We start from the raw sequence: 27,727 nt of genomic DNA, 5'->3' as shown, positions 1-27,727 counted from the left end.
GAGTCTTAAAAATTGGTGTTTTGGGGCTAAATAAGGCATTTTTGTTGGAGGTTATTGAGACATGAAATGATTACTTATCATCCCTTGAAATGACATTACATTTAAATGCAATGGTACATGGGCACTTACTGCTACCTTCATCTCTGTTAATCCTTGCTCACAGCCTGCAAATTGAACATTCTCTCAGCCTTATGGGATGCACTGAAATTCTCAGAGTTATAATTGCTTTTCAGTATGCCATCCTGCATGTTACACGATTTGAAAAGGTTCTCTTCCAAACAGAAAATATTTAGTGAACTCCATGCTGTGTATTTTTTTTCCCTTAATCAGTTTTATCCATGAGTTCACCTAAGATTCAAAGGAAAAATAAAAATTGAATTCACTTGGCCATGATTGATTTGAAAATTCAAGGGACAACCTCTTGGTTATTGATGGCTTTTAAATTGCTATGCATTGTTACCTGTGTCTGCCTCTGAAATTCATCAGCATTCCACACCTTTCTAGCTGCTTCTGTTGTTTGCTTAGAGATAGCAGCTGTAAATTTAGATGTGCACAAAATAACCTTACCACATGAAGATATGGCATTGTCTGAAAGTCTTTGCAATGGCTGCCTCTACAAATGAGCCCTTTTCCATAGAGGTCCATAGGAAAACCAGAGCAGGAAAATCTTGTTTGAGAATGAGAAAGCTGAGGCCCCATTGAGTTTCCCCACGTGATGGAGATTGCCCAACTTCATTGTCCTTTTGAAGTGATAGTTGGGTTAAAAAGAGAGAGAATGGGAATTGGGCATCGCAGTGTCCATGGTTCACCTGAGACAGAGTTAATTTTCTTCATAGTAGTTGGTATAGTGCTGTGTTTTGGATCTAGAATGAGAATAATGTTGATAACACACTGATGTTTTAGTTGTTGTTGAGCAGTTCTTATGCTAAGTCAAGGACTTTTCAGCTTCTCATACTGCCCTGCCAGTGAGGAGGCTGGGAGGGGACACAGCCAGGACAGCTGACCTAAACTGGCCAAAGGGATATTGTATGCCATATAATGCTGAATAATAAAACCGAGGGAAAGTTGACCATCAATTTTCCAATTCTTTCCCCCATCCCACTAGTGGGGGGAGTAAGCGAGTGGCTGTGTGGTGTTTAGCTGCCTGCTGGGTTAAACCACAGCACACACTGATGCAGATGCTCGTAGGTCTTACTCCGAGGTGATGGGAAACTGTAGCACTGCAAAGAAACTGAGAGCATGTGAACCGTAGTACTGTGGTGGGGAAGCAGAAGACAAGAACTTATAAAGGGCTAATTCTCTCTTAACTTCCCTTTTTACGTTTATCCCTGAACTCAGGGAAATCAAGGCCAAGTGTGAATCCTCAAAAGGAAACCCACCATAGGAATCAGTTTTTTTTTTTTTCTCTCTCTCTCTGAGGTGCCCCTACTAACACTGTGCACCTCTGCAAAGGCATAGGAAGGTAATAGAAGCCCTTGCTTAAGGGTCTGAGCTTATGTCTCTGTGATGGTGATTAACAGTTGATGTTGAGATGCTCCCCTGAAGTTTGCAGCAGTGCTGCTGCAAGCGTGTGGAATTTGAAGGTCACTAAAGGTGTGGGAAATGGCATAGATGTCTATCTGTATGAAAGACTCATCCAGTTCAGAAAAGTAGTCAGAACTATATTTCTATGTCTTTGGGCTGAATATTAGGTGGTAGAAGGTGGTATGGCTCTACTTAGATTGCTGAAGCTGTTCTAGTTCCAAACTGAGCTGGAAAATGGATTTCTTGTTCCCTGATGGTGTTAGTTACCTGAGATGGTCAACTCTCCCCACCCCTGCAAATAAAGCACTTGTGTTTCTTGAACTGGTTTCCATGTTTCAGACAGCATGGTAACCTGTTTGTTGCTGTGGTTGTGCAGAAAGCTTGCTTTATTTCTCTCCGGGGTTTGCTTGGGGTTTTTTGTTTGTGTATTTGATTTGGGTTTTTTTTTTTTTTTTCAATAAGCCTTATTTTCATTGAAACACCTATTTACATTCCGATGTTAAAAATTGTATTTAGACAACTTGGAAAAGCTACTTCACTAATAAATTCCTGAACAATCTTAATACTGAGTAACATCAGCAGAAAATATGTCTTACCCTTTGTGCATTTTAATTTTATGTCGGTGAATGCCTATACTGAACTCATTCTGGCTGCCTCCGATCATTTTTTTCTCTCTTTCCTCTAATAATGAACCTGTCAGCCTTGCTGATGGGTGCAGATATATTAATGTGTTTTTTTCTACAAATTCAATGTTGTTTTAATTGTATGTATGGTGATATTTTAAGGCAAATGCTGTTCTGTTTTTTGAAATCCATAGTTTAATTGACAGAGTCCTGAACTCCTCCTTCAGTGATGACCTCTGATGAAAAGGGCATGCTTGTAGCAGATTGATGCTTTTGAAGGACATCAAGTTTATGTTTTTGTGAGTGCTGCTAAAACTTCTGGAAGTTTAAAAGACAGTCTTCATCTTTGGAATGTATTAACTACTTTGTTTGAAATGCACAAGTAACGAGTCTTATGTTGGCCAGGATAAAAAGAATGCTTGTGATGCTATGTGGTCATAGCAAAAGGCCGTGTGTTCTTGGACTCTGTTTTTCATAACATAGCAAAAACTGCCCTGTGCTCACAAAATCACTTGCCAATGTTTTCCTATACAGAAAGGCAATCTCTGGATATATTACCCTGCCATGTATTGAAAGGATTCGTACTGTCTGTCCATTAAGGTGTGATACATGTCAAAAGGGCAAACTTCAGATGTAAAACCTGTTCCACCCACTGGGTCAGCTTTGTAGCTTTTTGATCTCAGGTCAAAGATCAAAGAACTCTTAAGTTAGCAGTATCTCACAAATGCAGAAGGAAAAGGCAAATAGGCACAAGAAGCATTATGTTCTGAGTAGAAAGTAGTAAGAACTCTTGACAACTGCTGTGACACCTGCTGAGCGTAAATCACAGCTCTGGACAATGATATGCTTTTGCAGGTTTGTTCATTGGAATATAAATGTTGACAAGCTAAGTCACCACATCCTTTCGATGTGGTCTTTTTTTTTTTTCTTTTTCCTTCTTCCATATAGAAATAACAATGATTTCAGGAATTGCTGAAGTCTCACTGTCCTCTTATTCAACGGATTTCTGAGACAGATTTGCTGTTCATTGGTGAAAGCTCATTCCTGCACTAAAAAAAGGTCTGTGATCTGATGAAAAGCATATAGTATGAGGTGAAGTGACAGGTGCCTCCATTTCATAGATGCAGACGTTATTACTCATCTAAATGGCATGGACTATGACAGAGCTGGAATCTGAGAACACTTGTTCCTTAAACATAAGACCATTTTTCTTTAGTTTTTCTTGGTAATTGGCTTTGTCTGATGTTCTTTGACCCTCCTGAAACAAGAATTGCTTTTATATATTAGTTTACCGGAGCTGCCCTGATGGTTATTTGAAATTCACACGATTGCTTTGTTCCTCGATTGACTCCTGCTTCATTATTGTGATAGGAGTTACACAGCAGACATGCTTGTTTCAGTAAAAAAAAAAAAAAAGAAAAGACTACCAACTATTGAATCAGAGTTTTTTTGAGAGCTCCTTACATCATTCGAAACCAGACTTGGCCACTTTTTGTGAGATAAGGTTTTGTGTGCAGACTGCATCGTAAAAGGATGCTCTATAAATGCACTGATTGAGTAATACTTTTATGTGAAGGTTTACAGGCATATGAAAGAACACTTATGTAATTTACAGTCATTTAGGAAGAGTTCAGGATTAGCTAACCTATTGATGTTTACTCGCAGTACAGCGAGGAAAGAAAAAGGAACGTTGTTGTGTTGTTAAGTACTTTCTCTAGTGTCTTATATCTTGAAAAATATGTCATGCCTTTCAGCTAACAGATGGAGTACACAGCTGTGCATGTGAATGTATCCAGTCTCTAGGAAAAAAAAAAAGTGAAGGAATTTCTCTTTACAGAAAAACTGGTTCTTTTTTTTCTCTTCATCTTTCCAAGAATCACTTACTAAGATATTCATGGTAGCAGAACCGGGTAGTATGTGGTAGTCCTGGTGAGATGCTTCGTGTAGGGACTCTTGCTATGATATGCATCTCAGTCTCTTCCAAATCTGTAGCCACACTCTGTGTTACTGCATTTCCTGTTTCTTTTGTGTGTATTTTTTTTCCCACTAACAGAAACTCCTCCTCCCATGTACATACATCTCATTGGACTGTAAAGGTGGAAGGTTAATTTCCACAGTAAATCCAAATATTTATTTCTTATCTTTACAAAGGAGAATTGTAGCTACAGAAGGCAGGAGAAAAACAGATGAAGTGGAAGGCATCAATTGTCACTCCTGAGCATTGTTAGAGGCATGGTACAAAATGCATGGTTTACGTCTTTAAAACAAAGTATGCCATTAAGGGCGTGATGCTAAGAGGAATTTTATCTAGCCTATAAGTACCAGTGAATCTTTTCAACTTCAAATCCCAGTACGGAGACAATTTACAGTTGCAATCAAAATGATGCACACAATTTAACTTCAGCACCATCTGTAACTCTGCTGATATTTTAATATGAATAAAATTATATCTTGGCAACAAAAGTTCCACTTAAATAAAATACCTTTAAGTTCCAAGCGAGGCCTCCCGGAGGAAGCTACAAGGCCTCTAATTTACCCTGAAATATCCTTCATGTTTACTATAAAATAGATATATCTACATTTAAATAGCAAGCTTTGGACAAAAGGTCTGTGGGATTCTGTGAAGCCCGTGTTAAACTGCCTCTGAGGCTCAGGGATTGTGGTTTGGGCAAGAGCTTGCACAGCTGGTCACAAGTGCTCCTGCCCTCATTGCACAACTTGTACCTGCTTCAGCAGAGGCGTACGAGAGGTCTAATCCGGGAGCTCTTTGCTGACATGCCGGGCCCTGTGTGCTTGAAAAACACCTACGGGAGGCAGTTACCTTCCCTTAAAAACCCTTTTATTACTGTGGGATGATGCAGGAGACATGTCACTTATCTTTTTCTGAATTCCTCTTTTGAACTCCATTGTAGTGTCTACCCACGCCAGTTTCTGGGTTATAATTTTCTCTTCTTTTTCATCTTCTCCAATTTGTATATTTTGCAAAGAGGAGGCAATTTTTGTTCTGTTTGCATGCTGGGTCCTCTTCCCTACCCTTCCTTCAGTTGCGTTGTTGAGCAATACTAGTCCCATGTTCCTACTCTGGGTACTGCTTTTTTTTTTTGTTGTGGCATTTATGACTATTTCATGATGCTTATGGTCGTTAATGGAGTAGCTGCAGCATAGACCACAGTCTTACTATGGCTCATCACATACTTTCTATTTATGGTGATATGAGATAGTTGGTGTAAGTATGGTACTACTTATCATACCGATAAGAGTTCCTGACTAGCAATATACTATCAGGTAAAAAGTGATGTGAGCTTTGGAGTCAAAGATTTTCTGCACGTTTGTCTTGGTGAGGGTACAGTGCTACTAAAAGCAGTTCAAATCTCAGTTATGGCTAGTAACAACCCTGCCTGTGTTCCAGGGATTGATCCTCTTCAAAGGGCAGGGTGAAAGAAACGTTAGTGTGATCACAAGGGGTTTTGGGGGTTTATGACTTTCTAAATATCTTTAGTGTCTACTAATCAGAAATCTAAATTCATATTGGTTGCTGCCACTGATGTTATCCCAAACTTGAAGAAAGTTATAAACTGGATCATGCTATGCCTAGCAACACTGAAGTAAAACAGGTACTTGAAGAATTAGTAAAATTGGGCTGAATCTCTGATTTCTATGCAACTCAGTTTTGGTAACATACTAGCTATGTTTCAGAAGCCTGCTGTGCTTCAGAAGCATTTGAAATCCTGTCTCTCTGGGAATTGAATACATTTTTTTCATTTATTTTTTCATACATATCACAGGTGTTGAAGGCCTTCATAAAATATAGAGCTTATTAGATATTTGAGCAAAAGGGCTTTTCTGAAGTTCACTATTTTATGGACTATTAGCTCAAGCTGGTATTATCTGGCATGTTTCAAAAGAGCCCACGAGTTTTAGTGTCTAAATCTCACTTGGATGCTTTTGAACTGATAACATTTATATTTGTATTTTTAAAGAAATGGTTTTGGACAAAATGAAAATACATTTTTGGACAAATGAAAATACAAAATGGAGGGAAGGAGAAGAGAAGGTTTCTTTTTTTTTTCCCCTTGTTTTTACTTGAAGGGCAATTAAAGCTACAAGAAAGGAATCAAAACCAATAAACCAAACAACTTCATAATAGGTTGGTGAGTTTCTAATTTTTTTTGTTAATTTATTATTATTTTCTAGAAATCAAAAGTGAATAAAAGTCAGAAAAATCGAGTTGATACAGGTAAATATTTTTCTTCGTTTCATAGAATCATAGAATGGGTTGGCTTGAAAGAGACCTTAAAGATCAGCTAGTTCCAACCCCCCTGACATGGGCAGGGACACCCTCCACTAGATGAGGTTGCTCAAAGCCTTGTCCAACCTGGCCTTCAACATTCCAGGGATGTGGCATCCACAGCTTCTCTGGGCAACCTGTTCCAGTGCCTCACCACCCTCAGAGCGAAGAATTTCTTCCTTAGAGCTAAATGGAATCTACCTTCTTTTCAGTTTAAAGGCATTACCCCATGTCCTATCACTACATGCCTTTGTAAAAAGTCCCTCTCCAGCTTTCCTGTAGGCCCCCCTTAGGTACTGGAAGGCTAAGTCTGCCTGGAGCCTTCTCTTCTCCAGGCTGAACAACCCCAACTCTCTCAGCCTGTCTTCATAGGAGAGGTGCTCCAGCCCTTGGATCATCTTTGTGGCCCTCCTCTGGACTCTCTCCAGCAGCTCCATGTCCTTCTTGTGTTGGGGACCTAAGAGCTGAACACAGTTCTGCAGGTGGGGTCTCACAAGAGCAGAGTAGAGGGGCAGAATCGCCTCCCTCGACCTGCTGACCACGCATTTCAGAAGCAAGATTGCTGATGACAGTTCTAGTAACACACATAACATTGTAAATGTTAACCATAATTGCGTGTTTCTCAGAACTCAGCATAGTCAAGGTCAGAACTCATTTATCAAATACGAGTCAACATCTGTATTGTTATGTGATTTTCATGAAGAAGATGGCTTATACCTACAATTAGACACTCTTCTTTTTTTTTTTTTTTTTACTAATTGTCTGATCAGCAAGGAAACACAGAAGAAAACAACTGTCTAGGAAACACTTTTCTTTGAGTGTCCAGTTATTTTCAATGATTCTGTAGTGTGCAATTTTCTTTGTTAAAAAAAAAAGTTTTTAATAGACACAATGCAGTTGACTCAAAGAAGCAAAGTTCTTGTTCTAACATTCAGACTTCCAAGGCAAAAGGAGTAGGTTCAGAAACTAGAAACCTGGGAGCAGGTGGAATAGAGGCCTGGTTTTGCCACACTGAGCAAGGGAGATAAAATCTTTTGAGATGTAGCTACTGGGATTGCGTGGTGGGAATCAGGATACATTGGCTTTGCTTTTGATTTTACCATGGATCTTCCCTGAGCTTGCATAAGCACAAGATATTTTGTCTTTCTTATCTGCACCCATCAAAACAGGAAATATAATAATAACATCCTTTCTTAGAGAATTTTGCAGTCTTGAGAAGTGTATGTGTTAGGTTTTGTTGCTTGTTGTTTTGGGTTTTTTTGGTGGTGTGTGTTTGGTTTTTTTTTTTTTTCCAATTCTGCATTGTGAGGGAAGCAGGATCTATGGAATGATCCTCTCTTTATGTGCACATCCTATGTTTTTGAACCCCATGCTGTATTTCAACGAAGTTTTACAAAGAGATATCAATCTCAAATCTGTACAGCTCATATGTGTACCATCTCTGACAAGGGATGAATGAGAGCTGCTCTGCATATGATCTGGATTATTGTACGTGTACAAGTTAATTGGTGCATCGTAAGCATTTTACTGTACTGCACTTGGACGTTTCATTTGGTATGTAAAAGCTGTGCCATGTCCTGTATTCTAGATCTGTGCATGTAAAGCTGTTCAGTGCAACCTCCAGTGTTGCAAGGTGAATTTTGACTGAGGGAAAGGCAGAAGAGTGATTTTGCATCTTGTCAGAGTACCCATTCAAGAATCAACTTCACTTGGAGGAAATTCTTGCTTGCACTCTGAAGTCGATCAATCATTACTCTCTTATCTATCAGAAGCTGGACTGTATTGATCCTGGTGCTCTCAGAACTATTTCCAAATGGTTAATGCTGTCTAAGCCCTGATGCCTTGAAATGACATGTTTTTATAGTTAGATATGAATTCAGGGAAGGATCTCTGGCAGTAGTGGGTTTTTTGTTGAGGAAAACAAAAAAAAATATCCCAGAATTTGGTGTGAAAATGACGTTGTAATGTTGTTGTAGCAGAGATCCAAGTGAGTGCATCTGGGGACAGAAGCAAAGGATGTGGAAATGTAGACAAAGCATCTGGTAGTTAGAAGAGCTAATTGTCACTTCCCAGGCTGGAGCCTCCAGAGATCCCAGAGAAAACCTTAAATGCATTGCTCTGAAATGTTTACACTTGCTGCTGTGCTGAGACACTTGGTGTCCCATAAATATCCAATCGCACCATCAGGGAACAGTGAGAACCCAGAGATTGTCACTGTGATTCTTGCCATAGCCAACTTGTGGATCACAGGCTGACATGGTGAGTTGTCTCCTGGTCCTGAAGCAACCACAGGGAACTGAAGAGAGCCAGCAGTCTAGACACTACTTATATTGAAATCTCTGTATCCAGTTATTTTCAATTCTAGTTTTAAGTGATGCTGGATAGTCATGTAGATCTGTTGCTAAGACTTTGAACCTCCTTTTGAGAGGTTCCCAACCTCTCCACTGGGTTTTGTAGAACACATAAGTTTGGGTGAATTTGGTGTCCCAATGTACTTAATATTTGAGATCTTTGTTTAAATTACTGTTCAGGTCAGAAGTGGCAGTGAATTTAAAAGCCTCATTTTAATTTACAGATTTTTTTTTTTTTAAGTCCAGGCAGAACAATTATGGCCTGATCTGATGCGTATCAGGGAGCGTGGCACTCTGCAGACATTTCTGCATTGCAGTCATAAGTTCTCTTTGAGATTTAAACGCTGTAAGTGATAGAGAATCTGCTCAGGACCTTGGTAACTTGTTTTGTTGGCTAATTATGCCCATGATCAAAACATCAGCAGCATACTTGTTCTTAATTTGTTTAACTTGCAGATTTTGTTAAGCCTTTTTGCTGATGGTAACCCAGGAGATGGAAAGGATTTTGTACTTAAGTTTGCTTTTTGAGGTCCATCAGTCAATGCACTGATGTGCATTACATTCATTACACTGATTTTTCTTATAGAGATAGATTTTGATTAGAACAGCTTGGATGCTTTTGTAGAGACCCATTGCAGAAAGAGATGAAAAATATTTTAATGTAATCTGGCTCATTATAATTGAAGTGTTATGGGCTCAAAAATTTCAACTTGAGTGTTCGCCTAGCCCATTTGTCCTCGAATGAGGATGCGGAAGTGAGAGGGGAAAGATACAGTAGACTACTCGTTTGAGCAAACAAAACTAATTCATACATGCGAGTGAGCTTGGGTAAGGAATGAAGGAGGGAGGGTAGACCATCAAATCGGGTTCTCTGAAAGGAAAACGTTTGCAAGCTTTTCAAATATTCAGTATCTTAACAGCTCCTATCTGTAAATGGTAAATGTAAGTTTCGCACATCAATTCAAGTACATGTGCTCTTTTACCAAGTAGAAACAAACACCACCTCAAGATAGCATAAGTTGGCATATTTTTTGCTCATGTGATAACCTCTGTATGTTTTGTTTTTTGCCTTTTTTTTAGATAATTGTGATGATGCATTGGTATCTCCCTTACCTTCAACAGCCCTTACCAGTTCCTCTGAGCTCTTCAGTCCCAGCTTTGCAAAGCTCAACAGGCGAGATGGTAAGGTTGCAGTATGAAATGCCTAAACTATTCTTTTTAATCACATTTACAAAGAATAACTTTTATGCTGTTTGTATGCCGTGCATTCAGAGCCAAGTTGAATAGAACCATTAGCTTATGCTTCTGTGAGAGCTCTATTTAGGAGAAATTCCTTTGTTATAGAAAACTTTTATTGAATGTGAAGCTCTCCACTTCTCTTGTAGAAACACCCTAAAGGAAGTTCAGATAGTCTTTTTGCTTTTGAAGAGTTCCCATAATCTTTAGAGCTTGAAGATCATTAGGCTTGAAGACTCTATTCTAAAATGTAAATGTTTGTTAAAGCTATCAGAGTTCCAGTGGAATTCAATGATTACACAACTCTGCAAAAACAGTGAAAATGAATGAAAAAACTTTTCAAGCATTAGCAACGAGGAATGTTTGCGGCGTGGATAATGAGTTCACACACAAGGCGAGACTACCAGGATCAAAGTTGGTATCAGAAAAGAGAAACTGGAAGTCTCGAGGACATCATTTGACGCTGTGTTGCAAATTTGGGTTGTTGGCTCCCATCTTATTCCTAAGTTAGAGCCTCAAAAAGAGGAAAGCCCTGCTTTATCACATTATATGTGATTTTCCTTATAAGAAACACTAGAAAGTATACTAATAGAAAATAAATGAGATTTTTCCTACTTAAAACACAATCTCAGAAATGTCAGTTTCAATCAAACACTGATAAATCTACAGAAAGACAGTAAAGGGCGCTCTCTTAGATGCTTGGCACTGATAAGGAGTTGCTAGATCATTAGAAAAGTGTTACTATATAGTATTTAAACTCCTGAACTAGAGTTCCTCAGCAAGTAGAAGGTGATATGGTAGTTGCACAACATAGAGAAAGTTGTAAACATTGAGCATGTTATTTGAATTTGCCCTGCTTGTATCTCCAGCTGCTTGCTGGGACGGTGAATAGACATGCTTACATGATTTTGGAAAAGGCTCTAATGACCATATCTGCAGAAAAGGGGAAGAGATCCAAAGTCAATATCATTGCAAGCTGAGCTCTGACTGTATGATATTTTTAAAGTGATATTAACAATATCTAAAATAAATTGAAAATTATTGCAATTTAAGGGCAGAAAATGAAATGGGTCTTAATTAGCTGTACTAGGGTAATTTTGCCATATAGTGGGGTGTAAGGTATTCTAGTTTTTCAGACATACCGTATTGCATCAGTAAGGTCCATGCAGTCTTTTGGTATAAATCATAGAACAGGAAGACAGAGTATTGAAACTGAACCCTAAGCAAGGAAGTTGTCAGCAACTTTTATTTCATGTTTTAAAGGTTTATGTGATAACTGATGAACTAAGCCCAATGCAAGGACCTATGAGCTAAATTCTACCTTGCTTAATTCTTTCGTTGCACAGACTTTTGTAGAAACGCACAGATGGAGCACCAACAGAATTCATACGAGTGCTTCATCTTGAGTTGGAGGAGCAAGCAGTGGTAGATGGTGGCTGAAGGAACTTTCTTTGCCTGGCATTTGAATGCAAACAGTAGATACCTTTACAAGAAATCATATTCACTGACAAAGACTGTGCTATGGCTTTCTGATTATGTTAGAATGTTTTGATGAGTTTGCTTAGTTTTGTAATTAAGACCATGCTGCAAGTAAGAGAGCCTCAAGGTAGAAAGCCAGATAAATATATTTGTAACGTAAATACAAATGCAACAGGTGAAAATGAATTTATAAAATACAATCCAGACCTACATCAATAGAAAGTCTTAATTCGAGTTGATTCTGTAACAGATAACAATAACTAAAAGGCTGTAGCTTAAAAAAAGGCCTGCAGCAGTGAAATGTGCCATTAAAAAAAAAAACAATACACAAACTAGCCATGAGTAAAGCTTTGTATGAACTGCTGAAAGCATTCAATTAAAATACTGATAAATCTGGTAATAGTAAAGCAGTTAGTATAATTCTGATAAATATGACTGTGAGGTATGAAACATACTACTTACCCATGAAAGGGATTAATCAGCTTTTTGTTTACAGTAAATAAATAATTAAAAAGAATAAGAAAATTGCTGCAATATAACTGCGTCAACTGAGATTTTTCCGTTCTCTATTAGCTCACAGTCTGAGTAGTCAGCACAGGCAATTATGTATGGGAATATAAAACATCTATAATGTCAAAAAGAATTTATTTTATGGCCAGGAAGTGTTTGATCTGGGCATTAAAGAAAAATTCTGCAGCAGGGAACCACTTAGTTGCAGCAGGAAGTCCAAGAGTTCGTAGCACAATGTAAAGCCAGTTGAGCTGTTTGTAAGGCACTGTAGGGTGGAAATAGGCATTCCCTTTGCTTTGGATTAATAAACTACGAATACGCATGGGCATCTTGAGCAGCCCTGTGGAACATCAGGGAGCACTGACTTCATAATGCTGGGCTTAAGTGCAATTTTTGGATTAATTATGGCAAAACTCTCAAAGGGTCTGAAAAAGAAAAAATAGTATTTGATTGTATTTCTTGGAGTCATACGGATCTCCAGCTGAGAAACCATCTGATCTTCGTTCTCCTCGTATTTCTAGCATTATGGTTTGTTACCATGAAGAATACGAGCAACGTATCTCTGTGGCACTGTTTCTGCAGTAGGATGTTTTCTCCATACCATGGTGAACCTCTGCCTTGAAATGGTCTACAGAAAGTGCAAAATGTGTGAACTATGAGGAATGATGGTGTATAGTCTTTTCACAATGCACAGAATCCTATCAGTGCCGAATAGGAATCTGATGGGCAGAACGGGGAAACTACAACATCGTTTCTGAGGGGCATGCGAAGTGCCAAGCCGTGTGTTGACTTTGAGTATCCTCTCTCCTGTTTTCTTGAGAGGGGCATGTGTGACATCTTCATACATTAGTACTTTCCAGATTACTTAAAAACAAATGTACAGATCTGGTGGGTGTAATCAGAGCCACATTTTGACTAGTTTATGTTTATGCCATGCTACCAATAAAAGACTTGCAGTCCTCTTCAATTTCCTTGTGCCCAACTGTAGGAAAACACTGTCAGGCTTATGCTTGTACCTGTTCAAAGGAGTCAATGTGCTGTAAATATTGTATCTTCAGTAGTCCTCGTTTCCTATTAGAGCCTTTGCATCCTAAGTTCTTGTCTCTTGTCTTGGGCCTGCCCTGACAAGTGTTGCTCAAGGTGAACACCACGGGTGGGTAGAGGAACAAATGGTTACAAAAGAGTTGCCATCCTTTGGATGTGTTTTTTTTGATGCTAAAAAAAGTACGAGGTGAAGTGTGACATGCTATTAGGAATGATGTACATAAAAGAAATGCACGGACACGGATTGTTTTGAAAAAAAATGACAGTATCCCTCGTGCCACCTGCTCTGTATAACAGAGCAAACATGGAGGAAAAAGAATATTTATTTATTTTTGGGGTACTCACAGCAGTATTTGGTGAGGATTTAGCATACACACAAAAGTCAGAAGTTATGTGTTTGCTTAATACTTTACTAGCAGAAGTGAGAGAGCCCCGACGGGAAAATCTTTCATTCTGCTCTCAGTCATGCAGCCAGTGCAGCTTTGTTGTTGCAGGGATTTTAACTGCCGTCCTTACAAGTCAGTAGAATTACTGTCCATCTGTGGAAATGGTAATGCTGGAAGGTTTGGGAGACGGAAATACAGTGGGTTTTTTCCCAGGGGAAAGTGTATGAAGCAGCTGCTGTTCTGTAAAGACATCGTCTGTAACGATAACATCTCTCTTGCAAGACCAGCTTCTGGAGAGGTGATGCTACGAGCAGGTGTCACTGCTGTGTCATGCAGTGCTTACATCTCGACTGACGTTCCCAACAGACAAATATGCTCCTGTGAAGAGAGATGCAGTTCAGAGTTGTAGCGTAATCTGAGATTTGAGAGCTCAAGCTCACCACAGATCTCCCAAACTTCCATTCAGTGTGTATCGTTTGTTTGACTTCAAAAATATAAACCTGTCGTGCCATGCTCAAACTGGAAAATAGCAGTGCATAGTAAAGCAAAATGTGATTGTGGAAAGCATATTGCATTTCTGCCACTTCTAGCAGCAAAAGGGAGAGAGCATAAACTACATAGAGCAAATGCTAATTATGATGATTAACAGACTACTGGAAAGTACCTGTGGTAATAAGCTTGGCTTAAGAACTTACACATAAACTAGAACAGAGAAAGCAAAGATTATTTTTTTTTTAAATGGTAAACTCATCAAACAAATTACTTGTTTTAAGTGATTTTCCTCCATCTAGTTGTTGCTGTTTATGTTGTAGAAAGACTGATTGAAGAGACAATGAAGGAAAGATGAAAGTTCCCACCTTTTTTAATGTTTACTGAAAACATGTAGAATAAGCTCTTTGGAGTGTTGAAGGAAACAACTTTGTGCCACAGACCTGCCAGAACTTCTGAATTCAATTTCTGTGTCCTGCCAGTTCCTGGAATAAAACTGTAAACGAAACAGCAACTATAATGTTTCAGAGTCTATTTCAGATATTGGGTATTACCGTCCAAAGGAAAGATTCCTTTGGCTCCTGTGTACATTAGTCACAATTCTGTGTAGGAGAAGTACGCAGCTTGTTGTCTTGAAACACAGTGATATAGTTTGTATCTTAAAAGCCAGACAGAAATATTCTTTATATGGCATTTAAAATTAAGAAAGAAAAAAAGGGTCAGTGAGGAAGAAACATCATTAGGATTTTTAGTGAGAAGTACTATAGACTTCTCTAAGCTGTATATCTGTATGGCATTAAAAGAGAGATATTAAGTAGTGAGAGAAGAATTGAGTGATGAAATTCCTAATATTCTTGTTAGGTCTTTCATGGCATGCTCATGAGAGAGAGTATTCTGATTAAGGCAGGTAAAATAATCACAATGACGATGAAGACTTCTGTTGTAATTGAAAAGGGTAAAAATAAAGCATGGCACTAGCAAGTAGTACCCATCAGTTTTGTTACAAACTATTTTCCCTGAAGAGTTCTAGTAGAGAAGTGAAGACTGAGTCATCCAGGGGAGTGGGGATGATACTCAATTCTATCTATGGAATGCACATGCTTCTGTTGCAGGAATTGGGACTAAATCCTACTTTAATGAACTGTAAATAGTGAAAATTCTAACACCTATTCTTAGTTAAAGAAATTTCAAATGCGAGTTGGCAAATCCAATGTGGTCCAGGAAAATCAAGACTTTATTTAAAAAGCAAAGTTACTGAAATTGACGTCTTTGATATAAGCCACATCTATTGATCTTTCAACTCGGTTCACTTCAATAAACTATTCATGGAGCAACTTTGAGACAGATCAGTTAATAAGATTAAAATATTAAAGTAAACCCATGTGCTTATAACCAAAGTTTATTGATGCTTTTTCTTTGGATATGCGTATTTGGAATCATTCTTGCAGTTTACGTGAAGAACTGTTAATACTTTACACTCAGATCAGTATTTCCCCCTTTCCTTCCCAATGTGATTGTGTTCACTGTAACCACGCAGAGGTGCTTTTGTAAACTTCATTAACAATGGCAAAACGTGCACGATGATGCAGAAGCATCAATGAAAATTTGCTGCTCTAGATACTTTGTTAAGGGCTTCTGTGTTCTTCATAGCTGCATTGTTTACTTATTCGTAAGGCTAAAGTGAACAATGGGTGTATATGGAGAATAAATGTGTGCAAGTAGAAACAAGTTAAAAGAAAATAAACATAGCCTATAATAATAACAATAGCCTATTATAAATAAGGTGTAAAAGAAAGCAAGAGAACATATAATAGAATCATAGAATGGTTTGGGTTGGAAGGGACCTCAAAGATCATCTAGTTCCAACCCCCCTGCCATGGGCAGGGAAACCCTCCACTACACCAGGTTGCCCAAAGCCTCATCCAACCTGGCCTTGAACAATTCCTGGGATGGAGCATCTACAGCTTCTCTGGGCAACCTGTTCCTCACCACCCTCTGAGTGAAAAATTTCTTCCTTATATCTAATCTAAATCTGCCCTCTTTCAATTTAAAGCCATTTCCCCTTGTCCTATCACTACATGCCCTTGTAAAAAGTCCCTCTCCAGCTTTCCTGTAGGCCCCCTTTAAGTACTGGAAGGCTGTAATAAGATCAGCCCGGAGCCTTCTCTTCTCCAGGCTGAACAGCCCCAACTCTCTCAGCCTGTCTTCATAGCAGAGGTGTTCCGGCCCTCAGATCATCTTTGCGGCCCTCCTCTGGACCCACTCCAGCAGCTCCATGTCCTTCTTGTGGTGGGGACTCCAGACATAATATGTTTGACTCTGGAAGGATTTGCCTTTTTAACTATAAACTCATATTTATAGTAACGAGTGAAGGGATGAAATTGAAGCAATGATTGTGGTTCTGTTTCGTTGGGTTGGCATTACTGTGAGCCTGTTTAATCCCTAAAAGAATTCAAGGGATAGTAAATATCTTTACTTTTAAAGGACAAACATGAGTTAAAAGCTATTAGCTTCCATATGATCATGAATTCTGAAGTCTCCATTCCTGAATGGAGAATTGGATCATGGAAGTTGATAATTTGCAACTCGTGTTGGTCCTTATGAAGATCTCGTCTGTTTTGTTTAAAATAGAATACATGTTCACTTAACAAGCATCGTGTGTAAGGAAGAGGCTACGTTCCAGTGCGAAGGCAGTTCTTTTGGTTGTTTGATCAAATAGTCTTTAGCTTTACAACATATTATGTGAAGTGCATTTACAATCTATAATTAAACGCTTCTTTCAAATACTTATTAGGGTGCAAATCAAGATAACTAACAGTTTTGCATGTCTTTCAAAACATAACAAAAAAGAAAATGTTAAAGCAAATTAGGAGTCATAAATCAGCATTCCCAGATTCGCACAAGCATGCAAGGAGGGAATAAGATACAACTTATTCTTTTTAACTGAGAGCGTGCCAACTTCACTGACATTTGTCCTGCTGATAAAGAATAGGTTTCCTTAAAATTTCTTAGAAATTCAAAAATCCTCTTTAACTTTAGGGTAATTCAGAAAAATTTAAGGAAACATACCCCATGTAGCATATTTCCTAATACAAAAATATGAACAAACAACTGTATGTTCAGGAAGTAGACTCCTCTGTGATGACCTGAAATAACATCGTTCTTTCTCACGTATAATTTCTTGTGCTGTCATTGTCATCTAAATTATCTTTATCCGATCTCTTCCAGGAGCTGGTGGCTGGTCCCCGCTGGACTCAAATGAGCAGCAATGGCTCCAGGTTGATCTGGGAGACAGAGTGGAGATCGTTGCAGTCGCTACCCAGGGCAGGTACGGGAGCTCAGACTGGGTAACCAGCTATACGCTGATGTTCAGCGACACCGGCCGCAACTGGAAACAGTACAGACAAGACGACACCATCTGGGTAGGTCTGAACTGCAGGTGCCTTTGGCCTCGGATCTTTCTGGTTAAGACTTGTTTTGGCATTTAGAGAAACGGCTTGGGTTTCGGATCTGCTGTAGTGGTGAGAGAGCAGACCTGAGTGACTCTACGGGGTGTTTTGATCTAAATGGGTTATGTCACCGACTGTCTGTGTAATACAAGTTTAGGCCCTCAGGACGACATTGTTTTCAGACCATGAGGATGCTCAGGGCACTCAAAATGACCTGTACACTTCTGTGCCTGGTTGGCTTTGATTCAGGCACACCAGGGTAAATGAGGCTAATCACCTGCATACTTTCTCCAGGAAATGCGGAAATTAACTCTGTGTCTTATGCACGCTTGCTGGACAGGACAACAGCGCTCGTGCTGGGGAAGGTGGGTGGTAAATTGCTCCTAGGCTGAAGAAGGCTGGAGCTGCAGTACGAGTTGTGGGATGATTTACCATTTACACTAAAAATGCTCAAGGCTTTTCCTAAAATTTTAATGCAGACTTGACACTTGCTGTGTCGCAGGTTGGATGTGTGGCGGTGCCAGGTGCTGTCAGTAGGACTCTGTGTGGTAGCAGTGCCAGGTCAGGTGTTTATGGAGAAGACTGAAAGTCTTCTTTTCATATGGAAAATGTAAATTGTTAGTGAATTGTTAATGAATGGTAGCTATAGTCTCTAATTCTGAGGATCAATAGCCCTGGTAGCATGACAGTATGTGGTGGTAAATGAAACATATTGTTCATGAATATAAAAGGCAGTGTTTTAAGGGTGATGAAGTAGACTTCTGGTTTTGTCTTAAATTTTTCCTTGGTTAACACCTTGGTTAAATGCTGTGTTGCAAAAGCAGATTTTGGTTCCAGAACATAAAGACTGTGAATGAGGACAGTTGTGGTGCAGCAGGAAAAGGGGAGAAGGGCTGCCCCTTTTTTCCTGAGCATGTTGCAGGCAGTGGGGCTGCTGTGTTGAGTTTGTGTAGTGGGGTTTTGGTAGCAGGGGAAGGAGCTACAGTGGTGGCCCCTGTGAGAAGCTACTAGAAGCTTCCCTGGCTCCAAGTGGGACCCGCCTCTGGCCAAGGCCAGGCCAATCAGCACCTCTGTAAATAACATGTTTAAGAACAAAAAAGAAAAGCTTGCACCATGCAGGAGCTGCAGCAGAGAGAGAGGGAAGGCGTGGAGTAGGCGACTGTTTGTGCTGGGCTGCCACCCTTCACCTGATGAAGGGAGTCAGTGAAGATGGAGCGGGAGGAGGTGTGCCAGAGCTGAGATTTCCCTGAAGCCCATGGTGAGACGGCAGGCTGTCACCCTGCCACCCATGTAGGTTAATGATGGGGGAGAGAGATCCACCTGCAGCCCATCGAGGACCCCACGGCAGAGCAGGTGGCTGTGCCTGAAGAAGACCATGACCCCACAGGAAGCCCATGCTGGAGCAATTTGTTCCTGAAGGACTGCACTCTATGGGAGGGACCCATGCTGGAGCAGTTCATGAAGAGCTGCAGTGTGTGGGAAGGACTCATGTCTGAGAAGTTCATGGAGAACTGTCTCCCGTGGGAGGGACCCACACTGGAGCAGGGGAAGAGTGTGAGGAGTCCTCCTTCTGAAGAGGAAGGAATGGCAGAGATAATGTGTGACAAACTGACCACAAGCCCCATTCCCCATCCCCCTACGCCGCTGTGGGGAGGAGGTAGAGAATTTGGGAATAAAGTTAAGCCCTGTAAGAAGGGAGGGATGAGTGGAAGGTGTTTTTTAAGATTTGATTTTATTTCTCATTGTCCTAATCTGATTTGATTGGTAAAAAATTAAATAGATTTTTTTCTCCAAGTCGATTCTGTTTTTCCTGTGACCGTAATTGGTGAGTGATCCCTCCCTGTCCTTGTCTCAACCCACAAGCCTTTTAGTATATTTTTCTCCTCGCCGTCCCACAGTGAGGAGGAGTGAGTGAGTGGCCACATGGTGCTTAGTTTCCATTTGGACTAAACCACAACAGATGCATGTATAGGGAGGTTAAGTTCTGCAGTTTTAAAATCTATTGCACTGCCACTGTCATTGTTTTATCATGGTTTGATTTAGGGAAAGCTAATGAAATCCTTCCTCCTTCAGAAAGGCAACTTTGTCCCAAAGATGGTTGTAAAGTTGTCAAGTGTGGCTCTGCTTCACCTGTCACTTATAAAGTTGTATTAGACTCACTTTGCTTCAGATTCTTATACGTTTTTGTTTTCCTTTTTGTGGGTGTGTGGGTTTTTTTGTGGTGGTGTTTGGTTTTTTTTTATGTTTAGAAACAGTGGAATTTCATTCTGGACTGAATATAGTGATCATTTTATCTGGCTGTCTGTTTCCACCATTGGGACTCAGAAATCTGGAACTGAGATAATTTTACAGACTTGATGTCATTAAATGCTTCCTTCCCTGAAAATATTATATGGCTTGTTAAAATTTTATATTAAGTTAAATTATTTTTTTATTACATGTCTAACTTTTCAGTCCTTTCTTTTTTGGAAACCCTTGACCTTTTATTTTATTTTATAAATTTTTCTTCTTAAAAGGAAACTCGAAAAGACAACACATAGAATTTGCCATAGCAAGCCTTCATGCCTTAATGATCCAATTTTGTGAGTTTCTGATCTGGCACCTAATATTGCACACAAGAATGAGAACAAGCATAGCAGGCGTTTAACAGTGAATTAGGATTTATGAAGAAGCTGAGTTCTCTTGTTTTACTAAGTGATAAGGCATGAAGGTGATTCAGAGCAGACCCTGACAAAAGCTCTAAAGCTTCAGTATATCTGGAAGCTTGCTTTCTAGAGGGGTAAATTTTTGTCTGCTTTTCTAATATAAACCACCATAGGGTACAGAGGATAGTTTTGTATATAGTTAAGGAAAAATTAAATAGAATTTGGATGTGGAAAATGTACACTAGGGGAAGGATTTGGGTATTTTTCCCCTCACAATAGTTTCTACAAGTCACACTGACCATGAGAGCCAGTACCATAATTCCAGACCAGAAGAACAATTTTCTCCATGTCCCTGGACACAGGGCTTGAAGGAATCGTTTGGTTTCATCGCCAAACTTTGATGTTGGAAATATCTGATAGTGAAAATCCGAAGTGGACTCATTTGACATTTCATTAGACTCTACAATTCACCTAAACTGGCAAGTCTCATTAACACCTAGGAGCTTGTATGCCTGCCCATGGAATTAATGAAGATCAAGAATTCCTTCTGTACAATTTTAATTCTAACTAAAGAGAAAGTTGATTATTTTTTCCTGGCAGTTTTGGATTTGTTTCACTGAATTAAATTAGCGCTTGAGAGCCATTCAGAGCACAAAGAGGAAAGCCAAAGAGGCTTTCAGAAGCATGTGTAGAATTATAATTTCAAATTTTTGCAGTGTTTCTGTTTTATTGGCAGTAATCCTTTTCTTAGATTTTTTTTTTTAAATAAGAAGGAAAATAGAAGTGTACTGTCCAGCCATATGTTGAAGGTTTTTCTATAAAAGTCAAATCCCTGGATGAAATGAGGACAAGCACAACATGGTGCTTGTCCTGAACATCTGGGCTGTTAAATAACTGTAGGGGAAGCTCTGCATTGTACGCTTCTCAAAAAGAACCATTGCCCTTGACTTAAGGGAGAGTAGTGGAGTGGACTGTCACAGAGGCAGGAAGGCAGCACCCCAGGGTAGCCTCCACACTCACAATCTGTGACGGTGTACACCGTACTGATCTGTCACAAGATTGGTAGTTTCAACCTGAGGAGTCTGTATCCCATCCTTTTGAGGGGGACAGGGTGGTCTGTCACTGCAGGATTCAAGGTAGGGGCAAGGTGGCAAGTGACCAGGTTACCTCTGATCCACAGAGTGTAGAGGTGTTAAAATCTAGGTTACTGTGGAAAATACACCACTCCAGACATCTCAGATGGCAAAGTGGGAAACACATTCCCCTGCATGGTTTAACTTTGAAGCTTTGTTTCTCTGTCCTTAGGACAGGGTTTTAGTATTCTCTTACGTCCCTCAGGACTTTGAGATCTTTAAGTTTTCCTTTTTAAATGTTTGTGTATAGCTAAAAGGGCTAGAAGTTTACCTACTTTATTGCTTTTTTGTTTCAGAAAGCTGTGCTGTTCCTAACTTAAGAGGTGGTCAACACTGACTCATAGCTGAAATGGGGCTGTAAAATCTAAATCGTTGCAAGGAGATCATTAGATGACGCCTGCTGTATCAATATAAAATATCGATATGCTCTGATCCTGTCAGGTTGGCTGATACAGCTTCTACTTAGTAAAACTAGCTGGAAGCTTGTGCTTTGCTGTATGAATATTACCGAATGTCTCACACTAATTGCTCATTGGTGACAACTTATCATTCATTTACAGCTGTTGAAAGGGGAGATTACGTATCGGTATAAAGACCTACATAATCTGGTGAATGTTGTTTTGTTTCTTCTGAAGGCAATATAACTATGTGGAGAACCACTTGACAGAGTAACAATACACTGAATTGCTGAAAAGAAGGATGTAAGAAGTACCTGGGTTTCAAGGCAACCATTGGATATCAAGTAGAAATTTGAGGTTTCACTTGGTTTTAATTTGTTTGCATTTCAGCAAAAGAAAACAAAGTCTCAAAATTTCTTCTCCAATGTGTCTGTTAAACTAAAACTGCCAGAAATCCTTAATCTCTGCTCAGCCCAAGTTAGATTTGAACTGCAATTTCTCTCAGCCCATCTGTATGACCCGGAGACAAAGTTACAGGATATTCCCAGCTGGCTGTACTGCAGTGCGGTCTTGAAGGAGGATGTACTGGCATAGCCTTTCCCTGCTACGTGTCATGAGCCATCAGCCACATTTGGTGGAGACAGCAGGAAGGCAGTAGCTCCTTTAATAATCCCTGAGTAACTCTGCCCAGATGAAACTTTTTCTAATCGTGTCTTCACAAATGTCCAATGCTCCATATTGCAAGTGTACTCCTGAGGAGTTGTTTCCAGCCATCTGGGTATAGGTTTTGTCCACCCATATGACATACGTGTCCTTCAGTGCATCTGAGAGCTGGGTACATAAATTCTTTATTGGGCTGCCAGTAAAACAGATGTTTGCACACCAGTATGTATGGCATACCACTAGTAAAAATCCCTTTCTCTTTATAGAGATTACAGGGTTTATTATCCTCCTCTCACGGCATGCACGCAGCTCCCATCAGCTTCACCGTTAATGAGCGCTGCATAGACAGATCGCGAGGAGAATCAGAAAACCTCTTACATTTTCACTCAGCCTGTGTTTATGATGTTAGTAAATTCTGCAGCTGGAGTTGAAGACAAGACAGATTAGCCATTTAAAACCAATTTTCCAACCCCATTTGTATTTAAATAATCTTGTTACAAAAGGACTCTGTGGTTCAGAGCAAACTAGACTTATAATTATATTTTCAATATGGATAAATCAGCTGTGTGTGGACACACTAGGTATTGATTGGGAGACATAAACCATAAATCTTATTGTCTGTAATGAGTAAATGATTTTTCAGTGTTTTTAAGTGTTGAATAATTCAGAATTTACTTTACCTGCATACGCAGCACAGCTTGAGTGAGTCCAAATTGTATATATTACTGGGACAAAAGTGTGGGCTGTGATACAATGCTGTTTCATTTTAGGTAGCGATTTTTATGCTGTCTATATAGAAAAATAATTTACAAAGCTGAAAAACGCAATTATGCAGGAAGACTCAGAGGAAAGGGATGCAGCAGGCATAGATGTATGCAACAAAAGAAGAAAAGAGATGTTCTTTAGACAAAGTTTTGAAAGGAGAAGAGGAAGTTATGGAATTTGGAGATAAAGGGAGACTACTCTGACAGTGCCAGAGAAGTCTCTTATATTAGAACAATAAATCTGCAGAAAGGCAATGAAGGGGAAAATGGCATAGATAGCAAGGAGATGCCTCATACTCTGTGCAAACACATGCACGTACTTGCACATATTAAGCAGAAGTTTAGAGCTGTTGGTTGGTGAATCTTCTTACACATTTGCTCTCGACTGCACATGGAAGAGAGAAGATGGCTCTGGGTGGAAGGGGAACTGTGAGCTCTAAGCCCAAAGCCTGGTCACGAGATAGGAAGTGCACCTCTGGTGTTGGACCATGACACCTGGGTCGTGTAAGGTACAAAGCAGAGCTTCCCCCACAAAGTGCCACAGTGTCAGTCCCACTTCTTGCAGGTGTGAGGGTGCTGTGCAAGGGATGGACAGTTTACAGGAGGCTGAGGGTGTGTTAGGAATATGTAATTCTCAGGGGAGCAAGAAAAGTGTTTAATAGAGGTGATAAAGATCCCATGCATCGCCTTTCTTCAGGAAAACTCTTGCTTGCATGTGTGAACTTTTGCTGAACAAGAGGCTTTTCTAATGAAATCTAGAGGAGGGTCACTCTTAATTGTCCTATAAATCTACAGGAGTGCCGTAAACTTTCCCACTTCCACTCTAGCTGCATAATGATTGTGGAACTGTTTTGGTGAGTTAATTATCGTGAACATAGTTAGAATATTAATCTTCCTGTCAGATTTATAGTTGTGTTAATTTTTTCTAAAACATCCTTTAGCTCTTAATCCTAATGCCCTCCAAGCAAGGCCAGAGCAAAATTCTACTTGAAGTGATGAGGAGTCCTGTGTTGTTTGCTTGGATTAGAGAATGAGTTTCTCCTTGTCTTGTTACACTGCTTCTCACTGTACTAGGATTCAGATATATTTAATCTCCTCTATGCACAGCAATTATTGCCAGGCAAATAGATGTTAAACAGCAAGTATCTATGGATTATTTTCTTTTCCATCACCTTTGCTCTGAGAAGCAAAGAAGAAAAAAATGCCAATTGCTACTTTCAAGTAGGAATGAAGGAACCAATTCAGTCTTGCTGCAGGGAAGCAAGGCTTTTCAGAGGTTTTCATCGCTTTTCCTGTAAGAGCTATGTTATTACAGGTTTTGAAGAGGCAACCATTACCCATTTGTTGTATTTAGGACTGTTCTGATTTGAGACTGCCTGTTTCTGAGACGCTGTTTGGATGTTATTAATTTGCTTCTAATTCTGGTTTAGCTTACCAAGCTGACTGCAAACCTGCCCTCTTGAGCATGTTCTCAGGAAATCTGTCTGTCGTCATATTGCCAGGGCAGTTCTCCTGTCGGGAGGATAATTCAAAGTGTCAGTATATCTGTTTTTGTTAAGTGCACTCTGTATGGATTTATGCCTGAATAAAATGGATATACTTAGATTACAAATTACCCTTTAGTGTTGAGATACTTGAGTTAGCCTTAAGCTAACTGAATTTTGTATGAATTCTGTGACCTTACAGTGTGCTTTTATAGTTGGTTAACTGTAAAGTGATATTAAGGTGGAGTCTAGAGAATTTAGTGCAGATGTTAACATGATATCCATCAGTAATGTCTTTGGTAACTCTCTGTGCTTGGTATTTGGCAGCAGCTCACCCTGCCCCAGGAAACTGCAAGAAATATGGTTATTTGCAGTCTGTGCCATTGTCATTGACCTCTCAGCCTTACTCCTTTGCAAGTTGCCTCAAATTTACCTTTTCCATAACCATTTAGCACAAGAAGACTGTGCCATGTTCCTTAATTTCTCATTTCTATATCCCAGATCTTCCATACAATCTTATTTCCCCACTGCTTTATGTTACCTGTGGGGACTATAGGGCCAACACTACAGAGTCATGCCCTGATGGAACGGAGTGGAAAGAGTGGTGGGCATGGCTCTGGTTGATGAAGTCTGGCCCTAAAACATACATGTCTTCCAACTGTGTCCAGCAGATTAGTCTGCCACAGCCAGAAAGCTATTATTTTCCCTTCCAGGCATTTACTAAAAGAGTAAATGTTAGCAGCAGCACGTGAAGATGACTAATGTGGAAAATAGTGCGCATTTCCTTTCAGATGGGGGATTTTAGCCAGCAATTCCTTTATATCAGTAAACCAAGCTTCATTATTCTTGTTTGCAAATCGTGTTCTATGGTATGTGAAGCTATAAATAGGTGCCTTTACAAATTATAAATAAATATGGAACAAGTAGTGCTCTAATCCATTTGTAGTTTCACCTCTGGTGAGCAAATGACCATTTGCAAATGGACTAAAATGAGAAAGCAGCGTAGAGCAAAGAACAAATGGTAAAGCTGTTTTGCTAAAGCAAAATGCATCATTAATTTGTTCGTAGCAAACAATTTACAAAGATTAGCCAAATAAAAACGTCCCAGGGATAAGCACTAAAGCTGATCCACCTGCAGCTGAAAACCATTCTGGAACAATAATAGTTGGGCTGACTGCGGTGCTGCACGGAGAAGTTACCTGACTGCTGAAATTGCTTCCACAGCTACAGATACTCAATCAAGAAGGAGCCTTTACAGAATACGATATGCAAATATTTTTCTTCTACAATTTCCCAGTGAAGCCTGTGCTAATTTCCATAGTCCTTCTGGGTCATATTAATCAGGATGGAGTGGTTTCTGGGGCTAGTAACAAGATCTGGATTTTTTTGTCATCCTAAAAAGCCTGTTCAAATTGAATGATTCTAACACAAACAGCTCATGTGTATTGTGTGCTGCTGAGCATCCTGGTAACCACCAGATCAATGGCTAAATGCACAAGGAGAAACACTAGACATCCTTGGAAGTTGTTTGTGCAGAGATCTTTCTGGGAAGGTGATAGGAGCTTTTGGGGCATTTGCTCAAGGAGCACGTGAAGACAGGAAGACACACACACACACAAAAAAGCACCACTAGTCAGCACTGGATAACCTTCCAGAGCTCAGGTCTTACTGAGTTTCTTTGCAGTTGTTTAATATATTTTGTAACAATTGAGAATGTCTCTAGATGTCTTAACATCTACAAATTGTTTCGGGGAACTGGCTAACAAGAGTACTGTACTATCATTTAACATAAATGCTATAAGAGCTCAAAAGCTAGCAGGGCTCATTGGCAGGGCTTTAAACTAGATTTGAAGGGGGAGGGGGGGAATATCAAGAATGATAAAGATATGGTGGAAGTACCCGTAGAACAGAAGAAGGGAATTCCAGCCGCTCCAGCCAAGAAGTCAGATTCATACCGCTGTCAGCATGGCACCAGTGCCAGCACTGAGGGTCCAGAGGCTGGGGAAGGATCGCAGGTATGTTCAAACGAACTTACACTGCCGTCCAAGAGAACCCCTGTCGCTCCAGCCAGCGAGTCGGCTTTGTCGGAGGCCCAGCTGAAGTGTATGTACACCAACGCACGCAGCATGGGAAATAAACAGGATGAGCTGGAGATGCGTGCACATGAGCAGGGCTACGACCTTATTGGCATCACGGAGACGTGGTGGGACGACTCCTATGACTGGAGTGTCAACATGGAGGGGTATAAGCTTTTTAGAAAGGACAGGAAGGGGAGACGAGGAGGGGGTGTTGCTCTCTATGTCAGCAACCGGCTGGAATGCGTGGAGCTTCGCCTGGGGTCGGAGGAGGAGCTGACAGAGAGCTTATGGGTCAAGATTAGAGGACGGAGACGGATAGGGGATGTTACGGTAGGGGTCTGTTACAGGCCACCTGGCCAGGAGGACAGAGCAGATGAGGCGCTTTATAGCCAGATAGGAGCAGCCTCGCCGTCACAAGCCCTGGTCCTCATGGGGGACTTCAACCACCCTGACATCTGTTGGAGAGACAATACGGCAGGGCACAGGCAGTCCAGGAGGTTCCTGGAATGCGTGGATGACAACTTCCTCCTGCAGGTGATAGAGGAGCCGACAAGGAGGGGTGCCATGCTCGACCTTGTGCTCACCAACAGGGAGGGACTGGTGGGTGAGGTGAAACTTAAGGACAGCCTTGGCTGCAGTGACCACGACACAGTGGAGTTCAAGATCCATGGGGCAGCAAGGAAACCATTCAGCAAGCTCTGTACCCTAGACTTCAAGAAGGCGGACTTCGGCCTCTTGAAGCACCTGATGGGCAAAGTGCCGTGGGAGGTGGCCCTGGAGGGACAAGGGGCCCAGGAAAGTTGGTCCACATTCAAGGAGCACCTTCTCCAAGCTCAGCAGAGGTGCATCCCGACGAAGAACAAGTCGGGCAAAAAGACCAGGAGGCCGGCGTGGATGAGCAAGGAGCTCCTGGACCAACTGAAAATGAAGAGGTTAGCCTACAGAGGGTGGAAGCGGAGACAGATAGCCTGGGAGGAATACAGAGAAGCTGTAAGAGTGACCAGGGATCAAGTGAGGAAGGCTAAAGCCCTGAAGGAATTGAATTTGGCAAGGGATATAAAAAGCAACAAGAAATGCTTCTATAGGTATGTAGGGGACAAAAGGAAGTCCAAAGAGAATGTAGGCCCCCTCCGGAAGGATACTGGTGCTCTAGTTACCCGGGACATAGAGAAGGCTGAGGTAC

At 40.4% G+C, this 27,727-nt stretch overlaps 1 protein-coding gene across 1 annotated transcript in view; it reads left to right on the top strand.

The window, feature by feature from the left end:
* CNTNAP5 (contactin associated protein family member 5) overlaps positions 1-27,727 on the top strand; it is a 299,098-nt gene that overhangs the window by 63,319 nt on the left and 208,052 nt on the right. The window contains exons 2-3 of the mRNA XM_086616177.1: positions 9,867-9,968; positions 17,159-17,352. Of these exons, the coding sequence (XP_086472303.1) occupies positions 9,867-9,968; positions 17,159-17,352 (296 nt within the window). The remainder of the gene's footprint in view (positions 1-9,866; positions 9,969-17,158; positions 17,353-27,727) is intronic.

The sequence above is a fragment of the Tauraco erythrolophus genome, chromosome 8, assembly GCF_009769465.1.
Source record: "Tauraco erythrolophus isolate bTauEry1 chromosome 8, bTauEry1.pri, whole genome shotgun sequence".
Taxonomy (NCBI): domain Eukaryota; kingdom Metazoa; phylum Chordata; class Aves; order Musophagiformes; family Musophagidae; genus Tauraco; species Tauraco erythrolophus.
This window is presented reverse-complemented; position numbering and strand designations above follow the sequence as displayed.